At 43.6% G+C, this 25,047-nt stretch overlaps 1 protein-coding gene across 3 annotated transcripts in view; it reads left to right on the forward strand.

Moving 5' to 3' along the window:
• LOC132816157 (uncharacterized) overlaps positions 1-25,047 on the forward strand; it is an 83,523-nt gene that overhangs the window by 31,982 nt on the left and 26,494 nt on the right. For all 3 annotated transcript variants that reach the window (XM_060825639.1, XM_060825637.1, XM_060825640.1), the window contains 3 exons: positions 6,376-6,601; positions 7,551-7,639; positions 12,301-12,587. In XM_060825639.1, coding sequence (XP_060681622.1) covers positions 6,376-6,601; positions 7,551-7,639; positions 12,301-12,587 — 602 coding nt within the window. The remainder of the gene's footprint in view (positions 1-6,375; positions 6,602-7,550; positions 7,640-12,300; positions 12,588-25,047) is intronic.

A 25,047-nucleotide genomic window follows, 5' to 3' on the forward strand; every position in this document is an offset into this window, starting at 1 on the left:
CTCTTGATAGTGTAGCACTCCCTCAGTACTCCCAGGTTCAGGGTCTGAAGTGTCAGTGGTGAGAGTGAAATGCACCATTCTCTGACTTAGAGAGGACGGTAACCTGAGTCAGGATAACACATTGCCATTTGTGTTCACTCTAGTTCCCAGGATTTCTTTTGTTTGCTCCAACCAGGCTAATCCTGGGGCCAGGCTCTTGCCTGGGGTTCTATATTAATGATGAATGAGACGTGCTTCACAAAGGACTATCTGTTCTTTAATTGGTGAAGGCAGCATGGGTTAGATAGGTGCACAATTCCAACCAAACTGACCTAATCCCCTAATCCTTCTAAACTCCATCAGACTGGGAGTCCTCAACCGTTCCTCATATGACAAGCCCTTCCTCCCCGAGATCATTTTTGTCAACCTCCTGTGGACTCTCTCCAATGTTAACACATCCTTTCTTCGATACATGGACCAAAAACACTCAATTTTCCAAATGCGGTCTGACCAAAGCCTTACACAGCCTCGGCAGTACATCTCTGCTCTTGTATTCTAACCCTCTTGAAATGAATTCTGTCATTGCATTTGTCTTTCTACCTGCTAACTGAAGCTGCATGTTAACCTCAAGAGAATCCTGACCTAGGATCCTAAATCCCTTTGTGCTTCAGATTTCCAAAGCCTTCCACCATTTGGAAAATAGCCTACGCGTCTATTCTTTACATTAAAGTGCATAACCTCACATTTTTCCCATATTTTATTCCATTGCCCATTGTCCTAGCCTGTCTGAGTCCTTATTCAGCCTGCTGACTTCCTCAATACAATCTGTCCCTTCACCTATCTTTGTTATCATCTCAAACTTAACAAAAGTGTCTTCAGTTCCTTCATCCAAATCGTTAATGTTTAATGTGAATAGTTGTGACCTAACACTGAACTCTGCAGAAGGATACTCGTCATAGAGTTATATAACATTGAAACAGACCCTTTGGTCCAACTCGTCCACACAGACCAAGATATCTCAGTCTGACTTGATCCCATTTGCCAGCATTTGACCCATACCCCTTTAAACTCTTCCTATTTGTATACTCATCCAGATGCCTTTTCAGTGTTGTAATTTTGCCAGCCCCCACCACTTCTTCTGGCAGCTCATTCCATATATGCACCATCCTTGGTGTGAAAAAGTTGTCCTTCAGGTCCTCTCATCCTAAACCTATGCCCTCTAGTTTTGGACTTCTCTACCCTAGGAAAAAGACTTGACTATTCATCCTTTCCATGCACCTCATGATTTTACAAACTTGTATATGGTCACCCCTCAGCCTCTGTTGCTCAAGGGAAAACAGCCCCAGTCTATTCAACCTCTCCTAATATCTCCAGTACCGACAAAATACTTGCAAATCTTTTCTGCACCCTCTCAAGTTTAACAACATCCTTCCTATAGAAGGGTAACAAGAATTGCATGCAGTATTCTAAAAGTGGTTTTACCAATGTCCTGTACAGCCACAACATGACGTCCCAACTCCTATACTCAGTACATTGACAATGAAGGCAAGTGTGCCAAATTCCACCTTCACCACCCTGTCTACCTGTGACTCCACTTTTAAGAAACAATACAGCCCTAGGTATTTTTGTTCAGCAACACTCCCCAGGACTCTACCATTAAGTGTATAAGTCCTGCCCTGATTTGCCTTTCCAAAATGCAACACTTCACATTGATTTCAATTAAAATCCATCTACTACTTCTCAACACATCAGCCCATCTGATCAAGATCCCTTGGTACTCTGGGATAATCTGCTTCGCTGTCCACTACACCACCAATTTTGGTCATCTGCAAACTTGCTAACTATCCAAAATTTATATGTATGATAAAAAGCAATGGACCCAGCACTGATCCTTGTGGCACACCGCTGGTCCCTGACCTCCAAAAAGCAACCCTCTATCACCACCCTCTGTTTTCTACCTTCAAGCCAATTTTGTATCCAATTGGCTAGGTTACCCGGATCCCATGTGATCGAACTTTACTAAGCAATCTACCGTGTGAAACCTTGTTGAAGTCTATATAGAAAATGTCTACTGCCCTTCCTTCATCAATCTTCATTGTTAGTTCTTCAAAAAACTGAATAAAGTTAAAAATCACACAACACCAGGCTATAGTTGAACAGGTTTAATTGGAAGCACACTAGCTTTCAGAGCAATGCTCCAAACCACCTGATGAAGGAGCGTCGCTCCGAAAGCTAGTGTGCTTCCAATTAAATCTGTTGGACTATAACCTGGTGTTGTGTGATTTTTAACTTTGTACACCCCAGTCCAATACCGGCATCTCCAAATCATAAATAAAGTTAGTGAGACATAATTTCCCACGCACAAAATCGTGTTGACTATCCTTAATCAGTCCTTGCCTTTCCAAATAGATGTAAATCCTATTTCTCAGGATTCCCTCCAACAACCTAGCCACCACCAATGGCAGGCTCATCGGCCTATAGTTCCCTGGCTTTTCCTTACAGCCTTTTTAAAATAATGGCACCACATAAGTCAATCTCACCCATGGCTGTTGATGATATAACTATTCTCAGCAACAAGCCCAGCAATCTCTTCCCTAGCTTCTGTTACCATCCTGAAAAAGACCCCTTTGTCCACTCTCTGTTTTCTGCCAGTCAGCCATTGCTCTATCCATGCCAGTTCCTTGCCCCTAATAACATGGGCTATTGTCTTACCTTACAGCTTCCTCTGTGGCATCTTCTCAAAGGCCTTCTAGAAATCTGAAGAGATCACATCCACTGGCTCCCCTTCGTCTAAGTTGTTTGTTACATCCTCAAAGAATTCTAACAGATTTGTCAGGGCACGACCTCCCCTTGTTGAAGCTGTGCTGACTCAGCCCAGTTTTACCAGCCCCCTTCCAAACACACTGCAATCCAGGCCTTAATAATGGACGCTAAAATCTTACCAACATCTGAGATCAGGCTAACTGGCCTATAGTTTCCTGTCTTCTGTCTCCCTCCCTTCTTAAGCAGGGATGTTACTTTAGCCACTTTCCAGTCCTCTGGGACCCTCTCTGACTCCAGTAATCCCTGAAAGATTACCACCAGTGCCACCACAATCTTCTCAACTATTCAAATAAACAGGTCTGTCTAGATAATTGAAATATTTATTGGAGGGAGTTCATTCAGTGTTGCCAACACAGAATTTAAAACCTTGCAAAGAAAATCCTGCAACATTGCTATAGTAGAGTTTAAAAGATTCAGGAAAATTTAAGACAACATAATTTAATCAGCATTGATTTTATGCAAGAATTGAAGACTGCTGCAGATTTACAACACATTTATGAGAACATGAGTGAATAAATAAAGATATAAAAAAGAAATGAAAGAAGGAATAATGAGAGAAATGCCAGACAGATACAGGATTGGAGAAAACAAGTTTGAGATACCAAATTGCTTCAAAATTAAACATTAACTCTGAAGCTGAATAAGTTAATACACTATTGTATTCAGTTGGACCTCTTGTGTATAATGTTATAAACTGCCAAAATATCAAGAGTTGCAAATACATTGATGAAGTTTTAATGTCTTTGACCATAACTTCAATCTGAAAACAAATAACATTCTTAAATGAACAAGATTTAACAGAGGAGTTATGCTTCCACTGAAATCAGTAATTTCATTGACAAATTAGATTAGATTACTTACAGTGTGGCAACAGGCCCTTCGGCCCAACAAGTCCACACTGACCCGCCAAAGTGCAACCCACCCAGACCCATTCCCTTACATTTACCCCTTCACCTAACACTACAGGCAACTTAGCATGGCCAATTCTGTAGGTTAACGGAGAGCTGTGACAATGGAGTTCAGAGAATGGATTTCAGAGATAGAATAGTTGTTGGAATTATTGATAAGTCTTTGTCAGATTTCTTACAGTTTAAAGAAATTTTGGGAAAAGCTGTTCAAACATGAAGAATCAGGAACTAGAAAGACTCTCAGATCTTGAGAGAAAAGCAACAAAACCTACTCACTATATAAGGCACAGTCACTATAAAGAGTCACTTGACAAACAAGCCAAAAAATGAGTAAACTAAGTATCATTATTGCCATTTTGGAACAACAAAGCCTCAAAGGCACACAAAATACTGAGCCATGATAAAAGAATGCTACATCTGTCAAAGTTTAGGTCCCTCCCAGAAGATGTGCAGATGTATGACACATTTTCAGAGCAGCAAGAAGACAAATGCCTGCTGATACAAAAAGGTTATTGTGGTTGGACCAGCTTCATGACAAAAGACACCTGCTTTAGATAATGTACCTCTGTTTTTAAAAAAACGCAATACATTACTAGGGGAAATTAGTAATTCTTCCAGACTAACTTAGAGAGTTTATTTCTGTCATTGGACATGTTGTTAATTTTAAGCATGATACAGGAATGAATGTCACTCTCTTATCTGATTGGATACTGTCTCTAAAGAAACAGAAATTTCAGCCATAGAGTCAAACAGCATGGAAACAGACCCTAACGGTCCAATTTAATCACGCTGACCAAATTTCCCAAACTAAACTAGTCCCATTTGCCTGTCATTGGCCCATAGCCTTCTAAACCTTTCCTATTCATGTACCTATCCATTTTTTAAAAAATGTTGTGACTGTACCTGCATCTAGGGCTTTTTTCCCTGGGGTGTCAGAGGCTGAGGGGTGACCTTATAGAGGTTTATAAAATCATAAGGGCATGGATAGGATAAATAGACAAAATCTTTTCCCTGGGGTGGGGGAGTCCAGAACTAGAGGGCATAGGTTTAGGGTGAGAGGGGAAAGATATAAATGAGGCCTAAGGGGCAACTTTTTCACTCAGAGTGTGGTACGTATATGGAATGAGCTGCCAGAGGAAATGGTGGAGGCTGGTATAATTGCAGCATTTAAAAGGCATTTGGATGGGTATATGAATAGGAAGGGCTTGGAGACATATAGGAAGGGTGCTGGCAGGTGGACGAGATTGGATTGAGATATCTGGTCGTCACGGATGAGTTGGACTGAAGGGTCTGTTTCTGTGCTGTTCATCCCTATGACTCTATGACTCTGGCAGTTCAGTCCATAAACGAACCACCCTCTGTGTGAAAAGGTTGCCGATAGAGGTGAAACCACCTGGTTTATTTCAAACAACTCTGAAGGTTGGCTGGATGATTTGTTTGTAATATAGAGTCATACCAACAGCATAGGTTCAATTCCCAGACCAGCTGAGGATACCATGAAGGATTCTCAATCTCTCTGTCCCCTTGCCTGAGGCATAGTGATCCTCAGGTTAAACCACCACCAGTTGTCTCTCTGTCTAATGAAATCTAATGATTCCTGATGAAGGGCTCTGGCCCAAAACGTCGAATTTCCTGTTCCTTGGATGCTGCCTGACCTGCTGTGCTTTAACCAGCAACACATTTTCAGCTCTGATCTCCAGCATCTGCAGACTTCACTTTTTAATGAAAGAGTAGCCCTATGGTCTGGTAAGACTTGGGCAACTTTACTTTTATTTACTCTGACAATAACTGCCAATGGGTAGTACTCAGACCCTAACATGACAGTGTCTTCAGTAACTCCAAACTCCGGAATACACTCCCTAAGCTTTGCTGCCTCTCCTTTGAGCTGCTCCTTAAAACATTACTCTCTTGAACTCAACATTTTGTCCTGTGCCCAAATATCTTTTGATTAGGTTCCCTATAGTATGGAAACAGGCCCTTCAGCCCAACTGACCCATTTCCATTTGACTAATGCACCTATGGGTAACTTAGTTTGGCCAATTCACCTGACCTGTACATTTTTGGACTGTGGGAGGAAACCCACGCAGACATGAGGAGAGTGTGCAATCTCCACACAGACAGTCACCCGAGGCTGGAATCGAACCTGGGTCCCTGGTGCTGTGAGGCAGCAGTGCTAACCACCGAGCCACCAAGCTGCCCAATGTACTTTGATGTCTAATTTTGCTTGATGATGCTCCTCTGAGGTACCTTAGCAAGTGTCACTCTGCTAATGGTGCTGACTATGGCCAGTTTCTGGGTTATGAATGGGCTCTGTCCTTGAGTCCATTTCGAAGTCCATTTGTACAGAAGTCAGAAGACAATGCAAATAGCCGTTTGTAAGTACTGAAAACATCAGTATGGGGGCCTTTGAAATTACACCTTGTCTGGGATCATGTTTGTAAGTACAAGTGTTTGTAAGTCAGATGTTTATACATTGGGGATCCCCTGTAAATGCAAATATTGTCAGCTGTAGGGAAGGACTGCTTACTGTGTAGACACTGAGCAGATGTCCTAATGTAAGTTAAGGGAACCGTTGATGAAATTTACAAATAATAATTCACAGTAAAAAATTGCACTGTTTAAGTTGTATGCGTGTTTTGTTTTCTCTCTTTCTCTCTGAATGCAGACAGCAGAACTGATAAGGTGTGAGGAGCAACAGCAATTTGAGCTCCGAGTATCTCCCCGTCAATCGGACCAGGAGGCACTGGTCCAGTGTGTCTCCCCACCACAGAATGTGGAGTCACTACAGAAGCCAGTCCCCGGATGTGAGTTCACAGTCTCCCGGGGGGAGGTCCAAGTGGAATGCCCCCAACTCCTTATGCAGAAGAGGTGTGAGCAGGAACTTATGGAAAGTATGTATAAGAACAACACAGTAAATGGATAATTCTTTTATTTATGTATTTATTACAGCGATTGCTTTTATTTTTATCTTGTGTGAATAATAAATGAGCAGCCTGTAGGCTTTCTTTTGGCTGATTATATGTAGAATCACAGGATGATTAAAAAACAGAGGCCACTCAGCCCATTATCTACATGCTGGCTCTTTGTAAGACCGACTCTGATGAATTCTTTCATGGGGTTTTGGGCACCAGTGGCAAGACCAGCAATTGTTGCCCATGCCTAACTGCCTCTGAACTGAGTGAGTGGCTCACTGGACCACTTCAGAGGGCAGTTAAGGGTCAACCTCGTCGCTGTGGGTCTGGAGTCACGTGTCGGTCAGGAAAGGTAAGATTTCTTTCCCTAAAGTACATTGGTGAGCCAGATGTGTTTTTCCAAAAATTGGTGATAATTTGATGGCCATGTTACCAAGAGCAGCCTTTTTTCAGATTGTAGATTTTTAAAAAAATTAACTGTACCTTAATTTTGCCAGCTGCCATGGTGAGATTTGAACCTGTGCTCCCAGAGCCTTAGGTTTGACTTTCTGAGTTACCAAGAATGCCAGAATCTGCTCCCAACTCAATCAATTCCACTCCCCCTATCCTTTCCCAATAGTCTTGCAGATTTTGTTCTCTGCAAACTATTCTGTAATTTATTTCTGAAAGTCACAGTTGAACTTGCCTCCATCACACACCCTTAAGGCAGGGCATTTTCTAACTATTTGCTCTGTTTCATTTAGAAAAGTGTTTCCCCTCACGTCACTTCTGATTCTTTTGCCAAACACTGTGACCCCTGTGTCCTCTAGTTTCCTGCCCTTGCGCCAACACTTTCTCCCTTTCTATTCTGTCCAGGCCCCACCTGGTTTTTGAACTCCTCAAACAAATCCTCTCTCAACTTTTTATTTTCTTCCCTTGACCTTTTCAGCACTGCTGTTAAACTCCAGGCTGACGGAAGATTTGGGAGGTGCTTGGAATCAGATTGAACATCTACGTGACCGTCTCAGACAGAGTGAGGTATTGCTTTTTTTTAATTTAATCGCTGCGTGTTGGCCAACAGCTGGGAGGATAGGACAAAACAAAAGTGTTCTCCAACATCCACACAATGTTTTAACAAGATAAACTAGACGGAGAACATTCTGGAAATCCAGCAAGAAGGGATGAAATAAAATTGAAAACCCTGCATGTTTCTTCATTAAGAAATAATACCCTTATAATAATAATATATTTTTGACAATACCAATTGAGCTCCCAAAATTAGTTGTACGAGGTCATTTGCAAATACTACTATTTAGTCTTTTAATAGTGCTGTTTTTGGAATCAAAGGACAGAAGTAGACAATAGAGGTCTGTTTTCCTATTCATGGTCAGTCTCTATTGTAACAGCATTTACCCATCTTCATCCATGATCCTTAATATCTTTTATATTATCTATTTTGCTTTTAAAAAATTACCCGAAATTTCAACGGCTTTATGGGGTAGTGGTGTAGCAGATTCCCATCTTCCATGAAGTCATGTATGAAGATGTGTTTTCTAATACAACATTCTGAATGGTGTATCTTTGATTCAAAGATTGTTACCCCTGCACCTCGTAGCCCATACTCTCCACCAGAGGGAATAGACTGTCCTTATCTACTGTCATTACTGAACCGGGTTAACAGAGAGAATCAGTAAGGGCTTGATGTAATGTACATGGACTTTCAAAAGACACTTGGAAAAAGTACAACAGCAGGATGGTCAGAAGTGTTATGGCTTATTGTCTAAAAGGGACTGTGTCAGCATGGATATGAAATTAACCTGAGTGACAGGCAACAAAGCAGTGGGGATTGGTTGGTTTTTGGACAGGAGGAAGGTGCGATGGGGATTTGGGTTCACAGGGTACAGTTTCAGAACTTGCAGTCTATGTAATTGAACCACTTTCGTTATGAGAGAATTTCCAAATTGACTGATCGATTCTGATGTTGAAGGTGTTAAGGGACATGAACCCAAGATGGGTGACGATGGATAATGGAGATTATGGAGAAGGCATTAGATGGTAGTTTGGATAGAAATAGTGTTGAAAGGTATTAGGAAAATGTAGGAGATTGGCACTTGGTAATGACTCTTGTTTGAAGAGCTAGTGCTGGTACTATGGGCTGAATGGCCTCTTCCTGTGCTGTGTCACTTTGGTGGTAATCTAATTGGCAGAACAAGCACACACAGCTGAATGCCTGTTTTTCTCTGATTGCTCTAAGTCCGTGCAGTGATTTAAAGAAGGGTATTTGTAATTAATCAGAAGGCTGCCTTAAAGTCAACCTGTTTCCAACACATAATGACACACCCTCTGCATCAAGGTGGGACTTGAAACTGAATCTACTGGCTCAGAGGTAGGAACACTACTACAAGAGCCAGTGTCCAGGGATATGTAAATTAGCCATGGGAAATGCAGGGTTACAGGAATAGGGTTAGGGATGGGTCTGGGTAGGATGACCTTTGGAGGGTCGGTGCAGACTTGTTGGGCCGAATGGCCTGTTTCCACACTGTAGGGATTCTTAAAAAAAAAAGGCGTCCTGCCTTAATCCTTGGTTTAGTGACAGCATTTGGCATGATTTGTTCACAAAAGTTGCATAATGCAGTCCCTTGGCTGTTCTTCGGAAGAGTTGGTCATGTCATTTTTGTATCTGATTGCAGTATCCTGGATTGGTGAAGAATAAATTGCTTAGGGCCCTTGGTTCCTGATGTATATCCAATAACGCTGCTGGAAAAGGGTGTGTGTCGCTACAGGGCGTGCACACTCTAGAACCATCTGCAGTTGAACAGTGCACTCGGGACTCCTTGCCAAATGTCACACATTGATAGAAAGCATGGAGATCGCGCAACACCGGTGACCACTTCTCCCATTTCTATCTGTCTCAGCCACAATAGAACTCTCCAACCAAAACTCACTTGCTGGCTCATGAAAACAGAAAGAGGCGGAAAAGTTCAGTATCTTTGGCAGCCTGTGTGGACACAGAGACAGACTTAGTGTTACAAGTCAAATATAGCTCTTCTTTCTACTGGTGAATGTTTTCTGTTTTTATTTCTGATTGCCAGTATCCACAGTGTTTTGTTTATATCCAATCACAACCAATGGGCGTTGATGACAACTCAAGTGCGTTTCCAAGAATTACGTGAAAAACAAAGTGGCTTTTCTGCCTCCAGTATCTTTTCAGGCAGATTCTGTCTACTTCTTCTCTACACTCCACCCTCCTCCAATAATCTGCTGATTATTTTAAATCAGTGTCCCAATTGCTGGCCTCTCCACTAAGGTCAGTAGGATTTCCTATTCACACTGTCACCTCGATTAATTCTGCCCTCCGTTTTCTTTATTCCAAGGAAGACTACCCTCGCCCATGCTGGCATGTAGGACCAGTGTGTTAGCCATCAGAGATCCAACCTCCAAGGGATAAGGATGAAGATGGGGAGGGGGAGACACAAGGCAGTCCAGAACACGTTTTTGGGTGGAGAAACATATACTGCACCCCAGCCTACAGTCAGTAGCTAATGACTGTACATTTAAACAAGGACCAATCTTCACAATGACTGCATTAGTATTCCAAAGGCCCAGGGTAATGCTGTGGGGACACAGGTACCAATCCCACCGGGGCAAATGGTGAAATTTGAACTCAGTACAAAATTTGGAATTCAATGTTAGCCTAATGGGGTTGCATTGTTGTAGAAACCCATCTGCTTCATTAATGCCCTTTAGGGAAGGAAATCTGCCATCCTTACCAAATCTACATGTGATTTTAGACCCGCAGCAATGTGGTTGGCTTTACCACCAGAGATACTGTTCCCTCCCTTTTCAGCATTCTGCAGAGACCACTCCCTCTGCGGCTCCCTCGTTAGGTCCCTACAACCTACTCTGCATGACTGGAACCTTCCCTTGCCCATGCAAGGGGTGTCAAACCTGTGCCCTCACCTTCCCCCTCACCTCCATCCAAGGCCTCAAAGGATCCTTCCACATCCAGCAGAGATTTTCCTGCACATTCAAACACCTCATCTATTGTGTCAGTTGGCCTTGATGTGATCTCCTTCACATTGGGGAGACAGGACATCAACTCACGGAACGTTTCAGAGAACATCTCCAGGACACACTAAACAACCCCACCACCATGTGGCCGAACACTCCCCCTCCCACTCCGCCAAGGACATGCAAGCACTGGGCTTCCTCCACCACCAATTCCAAGCTACCTGAATCCTGGAGGATGAACACCTCATCTTCCAACCACATGGGATCAGCATCGGTTTCACATGTTTCCTCATCTACTCTCCCCTCACCTCATCCCAGATCGAACCGCCCAATTTGACACCATCTTCTTGAACTGTCTCACCTGTCCATCTTCCTTTCTATCTATCCGCTCCACCCCCTGCTCCGACCTATCACCATCATGCCCCTCACCTGTGTCCATCTATCACCTTTCAAGCTACCTTCACCCCTTGTCCACATTCCCACATTCCTAATGAAGGGCTTAAGCCTGAAGTGTTGACTCTCCCACTCCTCGGATGCTGCCTGACCTGCTGTGCTTTTCCAGCACCACACTTTGACTCTTAGCTACCCATTGAGCAGTTGGGGATAGCTTAGCTAGTGATGGCCACACCTCATGTACAAATTTTTGAAAAGGTACTTTCTCTTTTTTTTGCTTACTATCTCTCTTCTTTTGACCCTAGAAGTGGTGGAAAGGACAAACAACCCTGTAGGCTCACCACAGGGAGATACCTGTGATCTCATCAGTCATGTACCAGGTGATCTGAAGAAAGGTCGCACAGGATTTAAGGCATTAACTCTGCTGCTCTTTCCAAAGATGCTGTCAGACTGGCTAAGTTTCTCCAGCTCTCCCTGGTTTTTCTGGATGGGAGGGTCCATGGGGCAGGGGTCACTTACATCACAAATAATTAAGGGTCTCAACTGGTCAATCAATGACCAATGGAAGACCTCAGCCTACCACTGACCTGATTGCCCTCAATCAACAACTTGGAAGGGTGCAGAAAAGATTTACAAGGATGTTGCCAGGGTTGGAGGGTTTGGGCTATAGGGAGGGGCTGCATAGGCTGGGGCTGTTTTCTCTGGAGCTTCAAAGGCTTACAGGTAACTTCATAAAAGGTCTATAAAATCATGAGGGAGATGAATAGCTAAGGTCTTTTTGGTAGAGTAGAGGAGTCCAGATCTAGAGGGCATAGGTTTAAGATGAGAAGGGAAAGATGTAAAAGGGATCTATGGGGTAACTTTTTCATGCAGAGGGTGGTGTGTATATGGAATGAGCTGCCAGAGGAAGTAGTGGAGGCTGGTACAATTACAGCATTTAAAATGCAGCTGGATGGGTAAATGAGTAGGAAGGGTTTAGAAGGATATGGGCCAGGTTCTGGGACTAGATTAATTTCGGATATTGGTCAGTATGGATGAGTTGGACCGAAGTGTCAGTTTCGTGCTGTGTGACTCAATGGTTGCCAGCGCAGGGGAAGGGAGTCAGTCACCATTAAAGATGCCCAACCCCACATGTAGTGCAAAAAGAGCTAAATGTCAGCCTCTCTCTTTCTCCTCTATTCCTGCACCTATGCCAAAGGATGACCATTCCCTGAAACTATGCATTAAGAGTGTGCTAAGAATTTGAGATGAGAAATAACACTCAAACTAAATTGATGTAATTTCTGATCTTCCAGAAGCAAGAGCCACAGGAGACTCTGTCCATGGAAAATGTATACCATGGACAAGGTACTAGGAGCAGAGAAGACTCTAAACTACAAGACAGAGAGCCAATCCCCACAGCTTGCCGATGTGCCAATCAGGACACGGTGCTAACCAATTGCAGAGAAGATGGACACTCTGGACAGCAGACAAATAGAACAGACAAGGGAACGTTGAGGAAGCACTCGGTCAGTTGTACACTCCCAACAAAGGAAGGACAGTTACAATCTACATCCCATGTTGACACACCAAAGGCAAGGAGGTGGGTAGACAGAGAAGAGTAATTTAGCTTCTGCTGGTCACGTTGACACTCAGGATTGCAATTTGTAAGCCTTGATAGAAAGAAACTGTGGTCCGACAGAGAATGAATCAGCACATAGGGAAGCCTTTTGCTCCTTTGTACTGGATATAATGTGGTTGACTCTCAAATGCCATTTGGGAAGTTCGGGTTGGCACTAACTGCTGGCCGAGCCAGTGATGTCCACATTCCGTGTATGAATAATTAAAAAAACACTTGAGAGAGTTTCACAGCTCCACCCTCCAGAAGACAAAATCCCTACCATCATTTCATTGTAGCGTCTCATTTGTCCTTCCTGTAATGTATTCCAAACGTTAATTACTGGCTGTTGAAAGTAAGGCTTGCTTCCTTTAATATCTTTGAACCTACAGCTTCTCATGCTGTATCCTCGGTCTGTTTAAAATAATTGTTTCAGCGTTACATTCTCCATCTCACCAATTGTCTTAAGTACCTGCATAAAAATTCCTTGTAAAGTATCTTAAGAATCATAGTTTATCTTGTTATCCAAACAACCCATTTCCCTTTAACGTTGAATGGTTGAATGGTCATAGCTTGATTATAGCCCCTGAAAGGCTTCATAAGCCACAGTGGAAGCATCCCGGAGATGGTATCTGTCTTCACACTTTTAGACAACAGGACAATCACCCTCTTCCTTTGATGTCTCTATGGACTGATTCCTTTCTTACAACCTGCAAGCACAATTATGTTCAACAGAGTCACACACAGAGGAAGGGCAATGTTCTTAGTTCTGGGAAATTCTGCCTTGTCCTGCCATGATTTCATCATTAAAACAGTCCCCTACCCTACCAAAAAGACCTTGGCTATTCACCCTATCCACCTCCCTCACAATTTTATAATTGGCTACTGCATTTCCGTTAATTACACCACCGGCTACAATTTGAAGACTTGTCTTCATCTGAATTGGTGCCAAATATGATCTATCAAACCATGCAAAAGTAGAATTCCTTAAAAATTAGGTTCCCCCTGTTGTGTTTTCATTACTACTGCTAAGCATTTGAGTGGCAAGTTCATAAACTTATCTAGCATATCGTCCCTGTGATTTAGTCTGACAACAACTTCACCTGTTACAGAGTCATACAGCACAGAATCAGACCCTTCAGTCCAACCAGTCCATGCTAAGCATAATCCTAAACTAAACTAGTCCCACCTGCCTGCTGCTGGCCCATCTCCCTCCAAACCTTTCCTGTTCATGTACTTATCCACATGTCTATTAAATGTTGTGCCCACATCCGCCATTCCTCAGGACACTCATTCTCCACGAGAACTACCCTTTGTATAAAAAAATTTCCCCTCATGCTTTTTTAAAACCTCTCTCCTCTCACCATTTTAAAACAAAAGTTCCCCCTAGTCTTGAAATCCCCCACCCTAGGGAAAAGACAACAATCACTATCTCTGTCTATACCCCTCATAGTTCTATAAACATCTGTAAGATTGCCTCTCAACCTATGCTCCAGTGAAAAAGGTCCCAGCCTAACCAGCCTGTCTTTATAACTCAAATCTTCTATAGCCAGCAACATTCTCGTTAATCCCTTCTGAACCCTCTCCAGCTTATCCTTCCTATAACTGGATAACAGTATTCCAGGAGCGGCCTCACCAATGTCTTGTACAATCTCACCATGACTTCCCAACTCCTATCTGAGGGATGAAGGCACGTGTGCTAAACGCCTTATTAACTACCCTGTCTTCGTGAGATGCAAACTTCAAAGAATTATGTATCTGAGATCCCTCTATTATAAAACACTACCCAAGGCCCTACCGTTAATTAAATAAGCCCTTCCCTTTTTGTTGTGTTAAAATGCAGTACCTCACACTTAACCAGGTTGAAATTCATCTGCCATTGTTCAGTCCATTGCCTCGTTTGATCAAGATCCCTGTGTAATCTTAGAAAACCTTCTTCACTGTCTGCTATGCTACCAATTTTGGTGTCATCCACAAACTTACTGATCATGCCTTCTGTATTCTCATCCAACTCATTTATTTAACAGTTGTTTCATTTAATGCACAGTTTCTCTAGTTTTTACTTCCAATCACATTTTGTTTTAGCCTACATTGCCTCAGTGATGTGGCTCAGTTCCTCATTAGAAAGAATAAAGAAAGACTTGCATTTATATAGCATCTTTCAAGATCTCTGGAAGCTCCAAAGCATTTTGCGTCCAATGAGGTACTTGTGATATGGTGCGTGTTGAAATAAAGATGGGGCACATATCTTTTAAACAGGACTTTTTGTGTAAGTAATACAGTCTTGCTCAGGTCCTGGAGTGCAAGGCTTGAACTCAGATCTTCTGGCTTGAGATGAGACAAGTACATATAAGTCTGAGGACCAAAACGTTTAAATTTGCAGGGCTGCCGTTTGAAGGTTGAGGATGTTGCTCTGGTGTTAGAACAGGTTTTCAATGAACCAACTCCTGTAATAATTTGGATATTGCAGTTAAATCTGAAGAGGTTACAAGCTTCACGTAACCTAGAGTCACTTAGAACATGGGAAGTGAGGAGGTTAGTAAAGTGTGCTTCCCTAACATTCTAAACATGATTCCATGCAAACGTCTGTGTGTGTGTGTGTGTGTGTGTGTGTGTGTGTGTGTGTGAGAGAGAGAGAGAGAGAGAGAGAGAGGCGTGGTCTGTGTTGCTTGGGAGGGGGGAGGAGCAGAGATCACAAAGCAATTGGATTGTGAATTATCGCAGGAAGTAATTTGTTGGACTTGGGTGATAAATTAAAATGCCGAAGTGTCCTCGGTCTAACCATTTTCAGCTGCTTCACCCACAACTTTCCCTCCATGATAAGGCCAGCCTTACTGGCTCCCAGCTTCAACAAGGCACAAGTCAGGAGTGTGATGGAATACTTCCCACTTGCCTGGATCGTGCAGCACCAACACCATTCAAGAAACTTGACACCATCCAGGACAGGGCAGCCACTTGATTGGCACAACATCCACAAGTATCCATTCTCATCGCCATTGACGCTCAGTAGCAGCAGTGTGTACCATGTACAAGCTGCCTGCAGAAATTCACCAAAGATCCTCAGGCAGCACCTTCTGAATACCTGACTACTTCTATCTAGAAGGACAAGGGCAGCAGATACATGGGTACACCACCACCAGGTCAATCACTGTCCTGACTTGGAAATGTCACTGGTACAGTATTCCCTTCTTAAGGGCATTGTGGGTCTACCCATAACATATGGATTACAGTGGCTCAAGAAGGCAGCTCACCATCACCTTCTCAAGAGCAATAAATGCTGGCCAATTGGTGATGCTAACATCCCTTAATTTTAAAAAAAGCAGACTTACAGTTAGATCAAGGCAAAACCTACAGCCTGTTCATGCTCTCAAAATATTTAAAAAGGAAGCATGAACAACAATGAAAAATATTTGTATGTCATTGCGGTTATTAACATCACACTGGTTCCAATATATGAAGTTCTGGAGTGATGCACATTGTGAGGGTTGACCCATTGTTCTGGTTGTAATTTGGGAGATGGGCTGATCCAGGTTAAATGCTAACAGTGGAAACATAGGAATGAACTAATCAAGTTTAGGACTGAGTACTTCACACTGCTACTCCAGTCAAAGAGTGATCAAGAAGGGAAAAGGAGATACTCTTTGAGTCTTTCAAGCAACTCTGTGATGGGGAGGCCACATAGCTCTATGAAATCATAGAATCCCTACAGTGTGGAAACAGGCCCTTCAGCCCAACAAGTGACCCTCCAAAGAGTAACCACAGATCCATCCCCTATCCAAATATCCTCTAAGGTTTGCTCGCTGAGATGTAGGTTTGATATCCCAACGTTTCATTACCTGGCTAGGTAACATCATCAGTGGCGACCTCCAAGTGAAGCGAAGCTGTTGTCTCCTGCTTTCTATTTATATCTTTCTCCTGGATGGGGTTCCTGGGATTTGTGGTGATGTCATTTCCTGTTTGTTTTCTGAGGGGTTGATAGATGGTATCTAGATCTATGTGTTTGTTTATGGTGTTGTGGTTGGAGTGCCAGGCCTCTAGGGATTCTCTGGCAGTCCTTGCATGGAATTTTGTAGATGACATTGATTTTGTCCATGGGTTGTACTGGGTCTTTTAAGTTTGTTAGTTTTTGTTTGAGAGTGTTGGTGGGTTTGTGTGCTACTAGGATTCCAAGGGGTCTCAGTAGTCTGGCTGGCATTTCTGAAACTTCTTTGATGTATGGTAAGGTGGTTAGGGTTTCTGGCTGTGTTTTGTCTGCTTGTCGTGGTTTGTTCTTGAGGAATCTGCGCACTGTGTTTTTTGAGTATCCGTTCTTCTTGAATACGTCGTATAGGTGGTTCTCCTCTGTTTTCCGAAGTTCGTCTGTGCTGCAGTGTGTGGTGGCTCATTGGAATAGTGTTCTGATACAGCTTCGTTTGTGTGTGTTGGGATGGTTGCTTGTGTAGTTGAGTATTTGGTCAGTGTTTGTCGGTTTTCTGTATACGCAGGTTTGTAATTCTCGGTTGTCCTTTCTTTCTACTGTGACTCAAGAACAAACCACGATAAGCAGACAAAACACAGCCAGAAACCCTAACCACCTTACTATATATCAAAGAAGTTTCAGAAATGCCAGCCAGACTACTGAGACCCCTCGGAATCCTAGTAGCACCAACACTCAAACAAAAATTTACAAGACCCAGTACAACCCATGGACAAAACCAACGTCATCTATAAAATTCCATGCAAGGACTGCTACAAACACTATGTGGGACAAACAGGAAGAAAGTTAGCCACCAGGATACACGAACACCAGCTAGCCACAAAAAGACACGACCCTCTCTCCCTCATAGCCATAAACATGGATGAAAAAAACCCACCATTTTGACTGGGACAATACATCTATCCTGGGACAGGCTAAGCAAAGACATGCCAGAGAATTCCTAGAGGCCTGGCACTCCAACCACAACACCATAAACAAACACATAGATCTAGATACCATCTATCAACCCCTCAGAAAACAAACAGGAAATGACATCACCACAAACCCCAGGAACCCCATCCAGGAGAAAGATATAAATAGAAAGCAGGAGACAACAGCTTCACTTCACTTGGAGGTCGCCACTGATGATGTTCCTGATGAAGGGCTTATGCTCGAAACGTCGAATTCTCTATTCCTGAGATGCTGCCTAACCTGCTGTGCTTTGACCAGCAACACATTTGCAGCCACTGATGATGTTACCTAGCCAGGTAATGAAACGTCTGGATATCAAACCTACAGCTCAGCGAGTAAACCTACACCCTAAACCTCAACCTGAGCTACAAACCTTGCTAATATCCTCTATTGAACCCTGGCTAATGTAATAACCTATACATCCCTGAACGCTACTTGCAATTAAGCATGAACAAGTCACCTAACCTGCACATCTTTGGACTGCGGGAGGAAACCCACACAGACACGGGGACAATGTGTAAACTCCACGCAGTCATTTCCCCGAATCGAACCTGGGTCCCTGGCACTCTGAGGTAGCATTGCTAACCACTGAGCCACCGTGCTGCCCAGGTATATATCATTGAGAATGCAGAGGTAAAAAGGTTCTGTACAGTCAAAGTGGAAGGCTGGCCTTTATTACAAAGGGATGGAGTATAAAAATAGGGAGCTGTTACAACACTGTGGGGTGCTGTTGAAACCTAAAGTACTGTATGCTGCATGGGTCTCCTTATTTTGTTGGATTCTTACACAGGATGTGGGTGTTGCTGGCTGGGTCAACATTTGTTGCCCATCCCTAATTTCCCTAGAGAAGGTAATGCTGAGCCTCCGTCTTGAGCTGCTTCAGTCCACGTGTTGTCGATCCAGCCACGGTATTTATTTAGCTGCCCAGGCTTGTGTAGAAAGAAAGGTCACCTCAGGTGAGGTACTGGAGGCATGGTGGTATGAGACAGATGGATACCATGCCAATTGATCGAAAGGTGGGTGGATGAGGAGGAATAGCTCCTGTCAGTATGGCCTGTCAGTACAAATTCTGTGACTGAGTGGCTGGATGCCAGATTATGTAATCCTTCAGTACTCCGGAAACCTGGGATTTTGTGTGTATTTTGCTGGTGTAACTAACTAAAGTTGGAATCTCAAACCACAAGTGTGTTCCTTTTTGTATTTTAAGTTTGAATAGGATAGATAAAATGAGGATGTTGTTTTAAATTGAAGGGTGTGTAGCTGTTTTTCTTCTGGCAGGGACAGCAGGTTAAGTATTTCTAAATGCGATACAGCCCCTCACACTCCAGAACTGAGACATGAGATCCTGGTCAGTGGAGTTTGAACATCTGTCAGGTGCTGTTGGCAACGTCAAGATAACGGGTCTTCAGAACATCATTTTGCATAAGCACAGCCTGGATTATAAACAGTTTTAAACAGTTAGTTTGAAAGAATGCAGTGAGCTGATTATGTGTTTAACACAAACACTGAAAGCAGTAGTAGGCCACTCAGCCCTTTAAGCCTACTCTGTCATTCCTTATGAGCGTGGTTGATCATTCACCTCAATAGCCTGTCTCTGCTTTTCCCTCATACCCTTTGATTTCAAGAGGGAGTTGGATATAGCACTTGGGGCTAAAGGAATCAATGTTTTCTCCTTGACTGCTTCTAAGGTTGGAGAATTCCACAGGATCACCACTCTGGGAAAGAAATTTCTCATTTAGTCCTGAATAGTTTACCCCATATCCTTGGATTGTTACCCCTGGTTCTGGACTCTCCTACCATTGGGAATATCCCTGGTGCATTTACCCTGTCGCATCCTGTCAGAATTCTATAAATTCACCCCTTCCGTTCTTCTGAACTCCAGCGAATGCTGTGCCTTTAAGAAAGGCTGTAGGAACGACAGAGCTGGGAGGCTGACATCAGCGATGGGTAAGCTGTTGGAGGAGATTCTGAAAGACAGGATTTACATGCATTTGTAAAGGCAAGGACTGATTAGGGATAGTCAGCATGGCTTTGTGTGTGGGAAATCATGTCTCACAAACTTGATTGAGTTTTTGAGAACATAAACAAAAAGATTGAGGGCAGAGTGGTAGACGTTATTTACTTGAACTTTAGCAAAGCCTTTGATAAGGTTGCACATGGTAGACTAATTAATAAAGTTAGATTCAGGGTGATCTTGCCAGTTAGGCGGCACAGTGGCACAGTGGTTAGCACTGCTGCCTCACAGCGCCAGAGACCCGGGTTCAATTCCCGACTCAGGCGACTGTGTGGAGTTTGCACGTTCTCCCCGTGTCTGCGTGGGTTTCCTCCGGGTGCTCCGGTTTCCTCCCACAGTCCAAAGATGTGCGGGTCAGGTGAATTGGCCATGCTAAATTGCCCGTAGTGTTAGGTAAGGGGTAAATGTAGGGGTATGGGTGGGTTTCGCTTCGGCGGGTCGGTGTGGACTTGTTGGGCCGAAGGGCCTGTTTCCACACTGTAAGTCTAATCTAATCTAAATATATAATTGGCTTAATCGCAGGAGATAGAGAGTGATGGTAGAGTGTTGTGTTTCAGACTGGAGGCCTGTGGTCAACGGTGTTCCATAGGAATAGGTACAAGATCCACATTTGTTGGTCATTTATATAAATGATTTGGATGAGAATATAGGAGACATGATTAGTAAGTTTGCAGATGACACCAAAATTGGTGGTATAGTGGACAGTGAAGGAGGCTATTTAAGGTTACAAAGAGATCTTAATCAACTGGGCCAATGGATTGAGGAGTGGCAGATGATGTTTAATTTAGATAGAACATACAGCGCAGTACAGGCCCTTCGGCCCTCGATGTTGCACCTCCCTTTCATACTAATCTGAAGCCCATCCCACCTACACTATTCCATGTAAGTCCATTTGCCTGTCTAATGACGACTTAAATGTACTTAAAATTGGTGAATCTATTACCATTGCAGACAAAGCATTCCATACCCTTACTACTGTCTGAGTAAAGAAACTATCTCTGACATCTGTCTTATACCTATCTCCTCTCACTTTAAAGTTGTGTCCCCTCGTGTTTGCTGTCCCCATACTTGGAAAAAGGCTCTCCCTGTCCACTCTATCTAACCCTCTGATTATCTTATATGTCTCTATTAAGTCACTTCTCAACCTTCTTCTCTCTAACGAGAACAGGCTCAAGGCCCTCAGCCTTTCCTCGTAAGACATTCCTTCCATACCAGGCAACATCCTAGTAAATCTCCTCTGCACCATTTCCAAAGCTTCCACATCCTCCTTATAATGCGGTGACCAGAACTGTACACAATACCCCAAGTGTGGCCGTACCAGAGCTTAGTACAGCTGCAGCATAACCTCCTGGTTCCGGAAATCTATTAATAAAGGCCAAAACACAGTACGCCTTCTTAACAACCCTGTCAATCTGGATGGCAACTTTCAGGGATCTGCATACATGGACACCGAGCTCTCTCTGCTCATCTGCACTCCCAAGAATCTTACCATTCGCCCAGTACTTTGCATTCCAATTACTCTGTCCAAAGTGAATGACCTCACACTTGTCCACATTAAACTCTATTTGCCACCTCACGGCCCACTCTGCTGCTTATCTATGTCTCTCTGTAACCTACTACATCCTTTGTCACTATCCAAAACTCCACCGACCTTAGTGTCGTCTGCAAATTTACTAACCCATCCTTCTAAGCCCTCATCCAGGTCATTTATAAAAATGACAAACAGCAGTGGACCCAACACCGACCCTTGCGGTACGCCGCTAGTAACTGGACACCAAGATGAACATGTTCCATCAACTACAACCCTCTGTTTTCTTTCAGCAAGCCAATTACTGATCCAAATTTCTGTCTCCCACAATCCTATTCCTCCGCATTTTGTATAATAGCCTACTGTGGGGAACCTTATCGAACGCCTTGCTGAAATCTATATACACCACATCAACCGGTTTACTCTCATCTACCTGTTTGGTCACTTTGTCAAAAAACTCAATAAGATTCGCTAGGCATAACCTACCCTTCACAAATCCGTGCTGACTGTCCCAGATCAGATTATTCTTTTTTAGATGGTTATAAATCCTATCTCTTATAACCTTTTCCAACACTTTACCAACAACTGAAGTGAGACTCACTGGTCTGTAATTACCAGGGTTGTCTCTACTACCCTTTTTGAACAAGGGAATCACATTTGTTATCCTCCAGTCCTCAGGCACTATTCCTGTAGACAATGATGATTTAAAGATCAATGCCAAAGGCTCGGCAATCTCCTCCCTGGCTTCCCAGAGGATCCCATCCGGCCAGGGGACTTGTCTATTTTCACACAGTGCAGGATTTCTAATACCTCTTCCTTGTGAACCTCAATCTCTTCTAGTCTATATGCAAGTATCTCTGTATCTTCCTCGCCAACATTTTCATTTTCTATAGTGAACGCTGTTGAAAAATATTTATTTAGAGCTTCCCCTATCTCCTCTGACTCCACACACAACTTCCCACTATTATCCTTGATTGGCCCTAATTTAACTCTCGTCATTCTTTTATTCCTGACATACCTATGGAAAGCTTTAGGGTTAACCCTGATCCTGTCTGCCAACAACTTCTCATGTCTCCTCCTGGCTCTTCTGAGTTCTCTTTTTAGGTCTTTCCTGACTTCCTTGTAACCCTCAAGTGCCCTGAGTTTTCACATTTTGTCCTAACATAAGCCTTCTTCTTCTTGACCAGGGATTCCACTTCCTTAGTAAACCACGGCTCATGTGTTCTATATCTTCCTCCCTGCCTGACAGGTACATACTTATCTAGGACACACAGGAGCTTTTCCTTGAATAAGCTCCACATTTTAATGTGCTCATCCTCTGAAGTTTCCTTCCCCATTCTACGCTTCCTACATCTTTCCTAATTGCATTGTAATTTCCCTTCCCCCAGCTGTAACTCTTGCTCGGTGGAGTACACCTATCCCTTTCTATCACTAAAGTAAACCTGACAGAATTGTGATCGCTGTCTCCAAAGTGCTCACCTACTTCCAAATCTAACACCTGGCCAGGCTCGTTACCCAGTACTAAATCTAAAGTGGCTTCGCCCCTTGTTGGCCTGTCTACATACTGTGTCAGGAAGCCCTCCTACACACACTGGACAAAAACTGACCCATCTATAGTACTTGTACTGTAGTGATCCCAGTCAATATTTGGATAGTTGAAGTCCCCCATGACAACTACCCTGCCTCTCTCACTCCTATCGAGAATCATCTTTGCTATCCTTTCCTCTACATCTCTGGGACTATTCGGAGGCCGATAGAAAACTCCCAGCATGGTGACTTCTCCTTTCCTGTTTGTAACCTCAGCCCATACTACCTCAGTTAATGAGTCCCCAAACATCCTTTCTACAACTGTAATACTGTCCTTGACCAACAATGCCACACCTCCCCCTCTTTTACCATCTTCTCTGTTCTTACTGAAACATCTGATAAATGAGAGGTTTTGCATTTTCGTAATACAAATGAAGGCAGAACATATACAATTCATGATGGAGCCCTGGGTAGTGTTGTAGAACAGAGATACCCAGGGGTTCAGGTACATAATTCTTTGAAATTTGTGGTACAGTTATAAAGGGTGGATAAGAAGGCATTTAGCACACTTCCCTCATTGCTCAGACCTTTGAGGGAAGGAGTTGGGATGTCTTGTTGAGGTTGTACAGGACTTGGGTGAGGCCTCTTCTGGAGTACTCTCTGCAGTTCTGGTCACCCTGTTATAGGAAGGATGTTATTAAACTGGAGACGGTTCAAAAAAAATTTACCAGGATCTTGCTGAATATGGAAGGTGAGTTATAAAAATAGGTTGGGTAGGCTGGGAATTTTTCACTGGAGCATGGGTGGTTGAGGGGTGACCTTATAAAGGACATAGATAAGGTGAACAGCGGAATTATTTCTCCACCCCCCCACAAGGTAGGGGCTTTTAAAGCTAGGGAGCATATTTTGAAGGTGAGAGGAGAACTACTTAAAAAGGACAATGTTTTTACACAGAGTGGTCAGTGTGTGGAATGAACTGCCAGGTACAGTTGTAACGTTTACAAGACATTTGGGTAAGTACATAAATAGGAAAGGTTTGGAGGGATATGGACCAAATGGGACAAGTTTAGTTTGGGAACATGGTCAGTGTGGATTAGATTCTCTACAGTTCTCTTCGTCCCAACAAGTCCACACCGCCCCTCCGAAGAGAAACCCACCCAAACCCATTCCCCTATCCTATATTTCCCCCGACTAACACTGTGGGAAATTCAAAGTTTGTGCGAAGATTTGTACTGATGATGTCTCCTAGCCAGGGGACGAAACATTTGCAACCAAAACTTCCAGCTCGGCGAGCAGAACCACTACAACTGTGGGAAATTTAGCATGGCCGATCCACCTGACCTGCACATCTTTGGACTGTGGGAGGAAACCAGATGCAACCCACGCAGATACGGGGATTATGTGCAAACTCCACACAGACAGGCAGGAATCGAACCCAGAACCCTGGTGCTGTGAGGCAGCAGTGCTAACCACTAAGCCACCGTGCCTAAGGGTTTGTTTCCATACTCTACGAACACTATCCTAATCTCTCATTGTACACCTGTCCCGCCAACCCAGGAATCAGTCTGGTAAACTTTGCTGCACTCTCTCAAGAGCAAAAATATTCTTCCTCAGATAAGGAAATGGAAAACTGTTCGCAATATTCCAGGTATGCTCACATTCTCCAACAACCTGGAATTCAAGCCACACTACCTGTGGTCAGCTTTTCCAGTTCCTCGTCCTCCTCATAAATTCCACCCCATCCACTGGACCCAACGTCTCCCCTTCTAAGGCTATCTTGTCAGATTCTTCCTCTATACTAAACATAGAGTCATAGAGATGTACAGCATGGAAACAGTCCCTTTGGTCCAACCGGTCCACACTGACCAGATATTCCTACCCAATCTAGTCCCACCTGCCAGCATCCGGCCCATATCCCTCCAAACCCTTCCTATTCATATACCCATCCAGATGCCTCTTAAATGTTGCAATTGTACCAGCCTCCACCACATCCTCTGGCAGCACATTCCATACATGTACCACCCTCTGCGTGAAAAAGCTACGTCTCTCACCCTCAACCTATCCCCTCTAGTTCTGGACTCCCCCACCCCAGGGTCTTTTTCTATTTATCCTATCCATGCCCCTCATAATTTTGTAATTTTGGGCAGCACGGTGGCACAGTGGTTAGCACTGCTGCCTCACAGCGCTTGAGACCCGGGTTCAATTCCTGACTCAGGCGACTGACTGTGTGGAGTTTGCACGTTCTCCCCATGTCTGCGTGGGTTTCCTCCGGGTGCTCCGGTTTCCTCCCACAGTCCAAAGATGTGCGGGTCAGGTGAATTGGCCATGCTAAATTGCCCGTAGTGTTAGGTAAGGGGTAAATGTAGGGGTATGGGTGGGTTGCGCTTCGGCGGGTCGGTGTGGACTTGTTGGGCCGAAGGGCCTGTTTCCACACTGTAAGTAATCTAAA

The sequence above is a fragment of the Hemiscyllium ocellatum genome, chromosome 5 (genome assembly GCF_020745735.1).
Source record: "Hemiscyllium ocellatum isolate sHemOce1 chromosome 5, sHemOce1.pat.X.cur, whole genome shotgun sequence".
NCBI classification, from domain to species: domain Eukaryota; kingdom Metazoa; phylum Chordata; class Chondrichthyes; order Orectolobiformes; family Hemiscylliidae; genus Hemiscyllium; species Hemiscyllium ocellatum.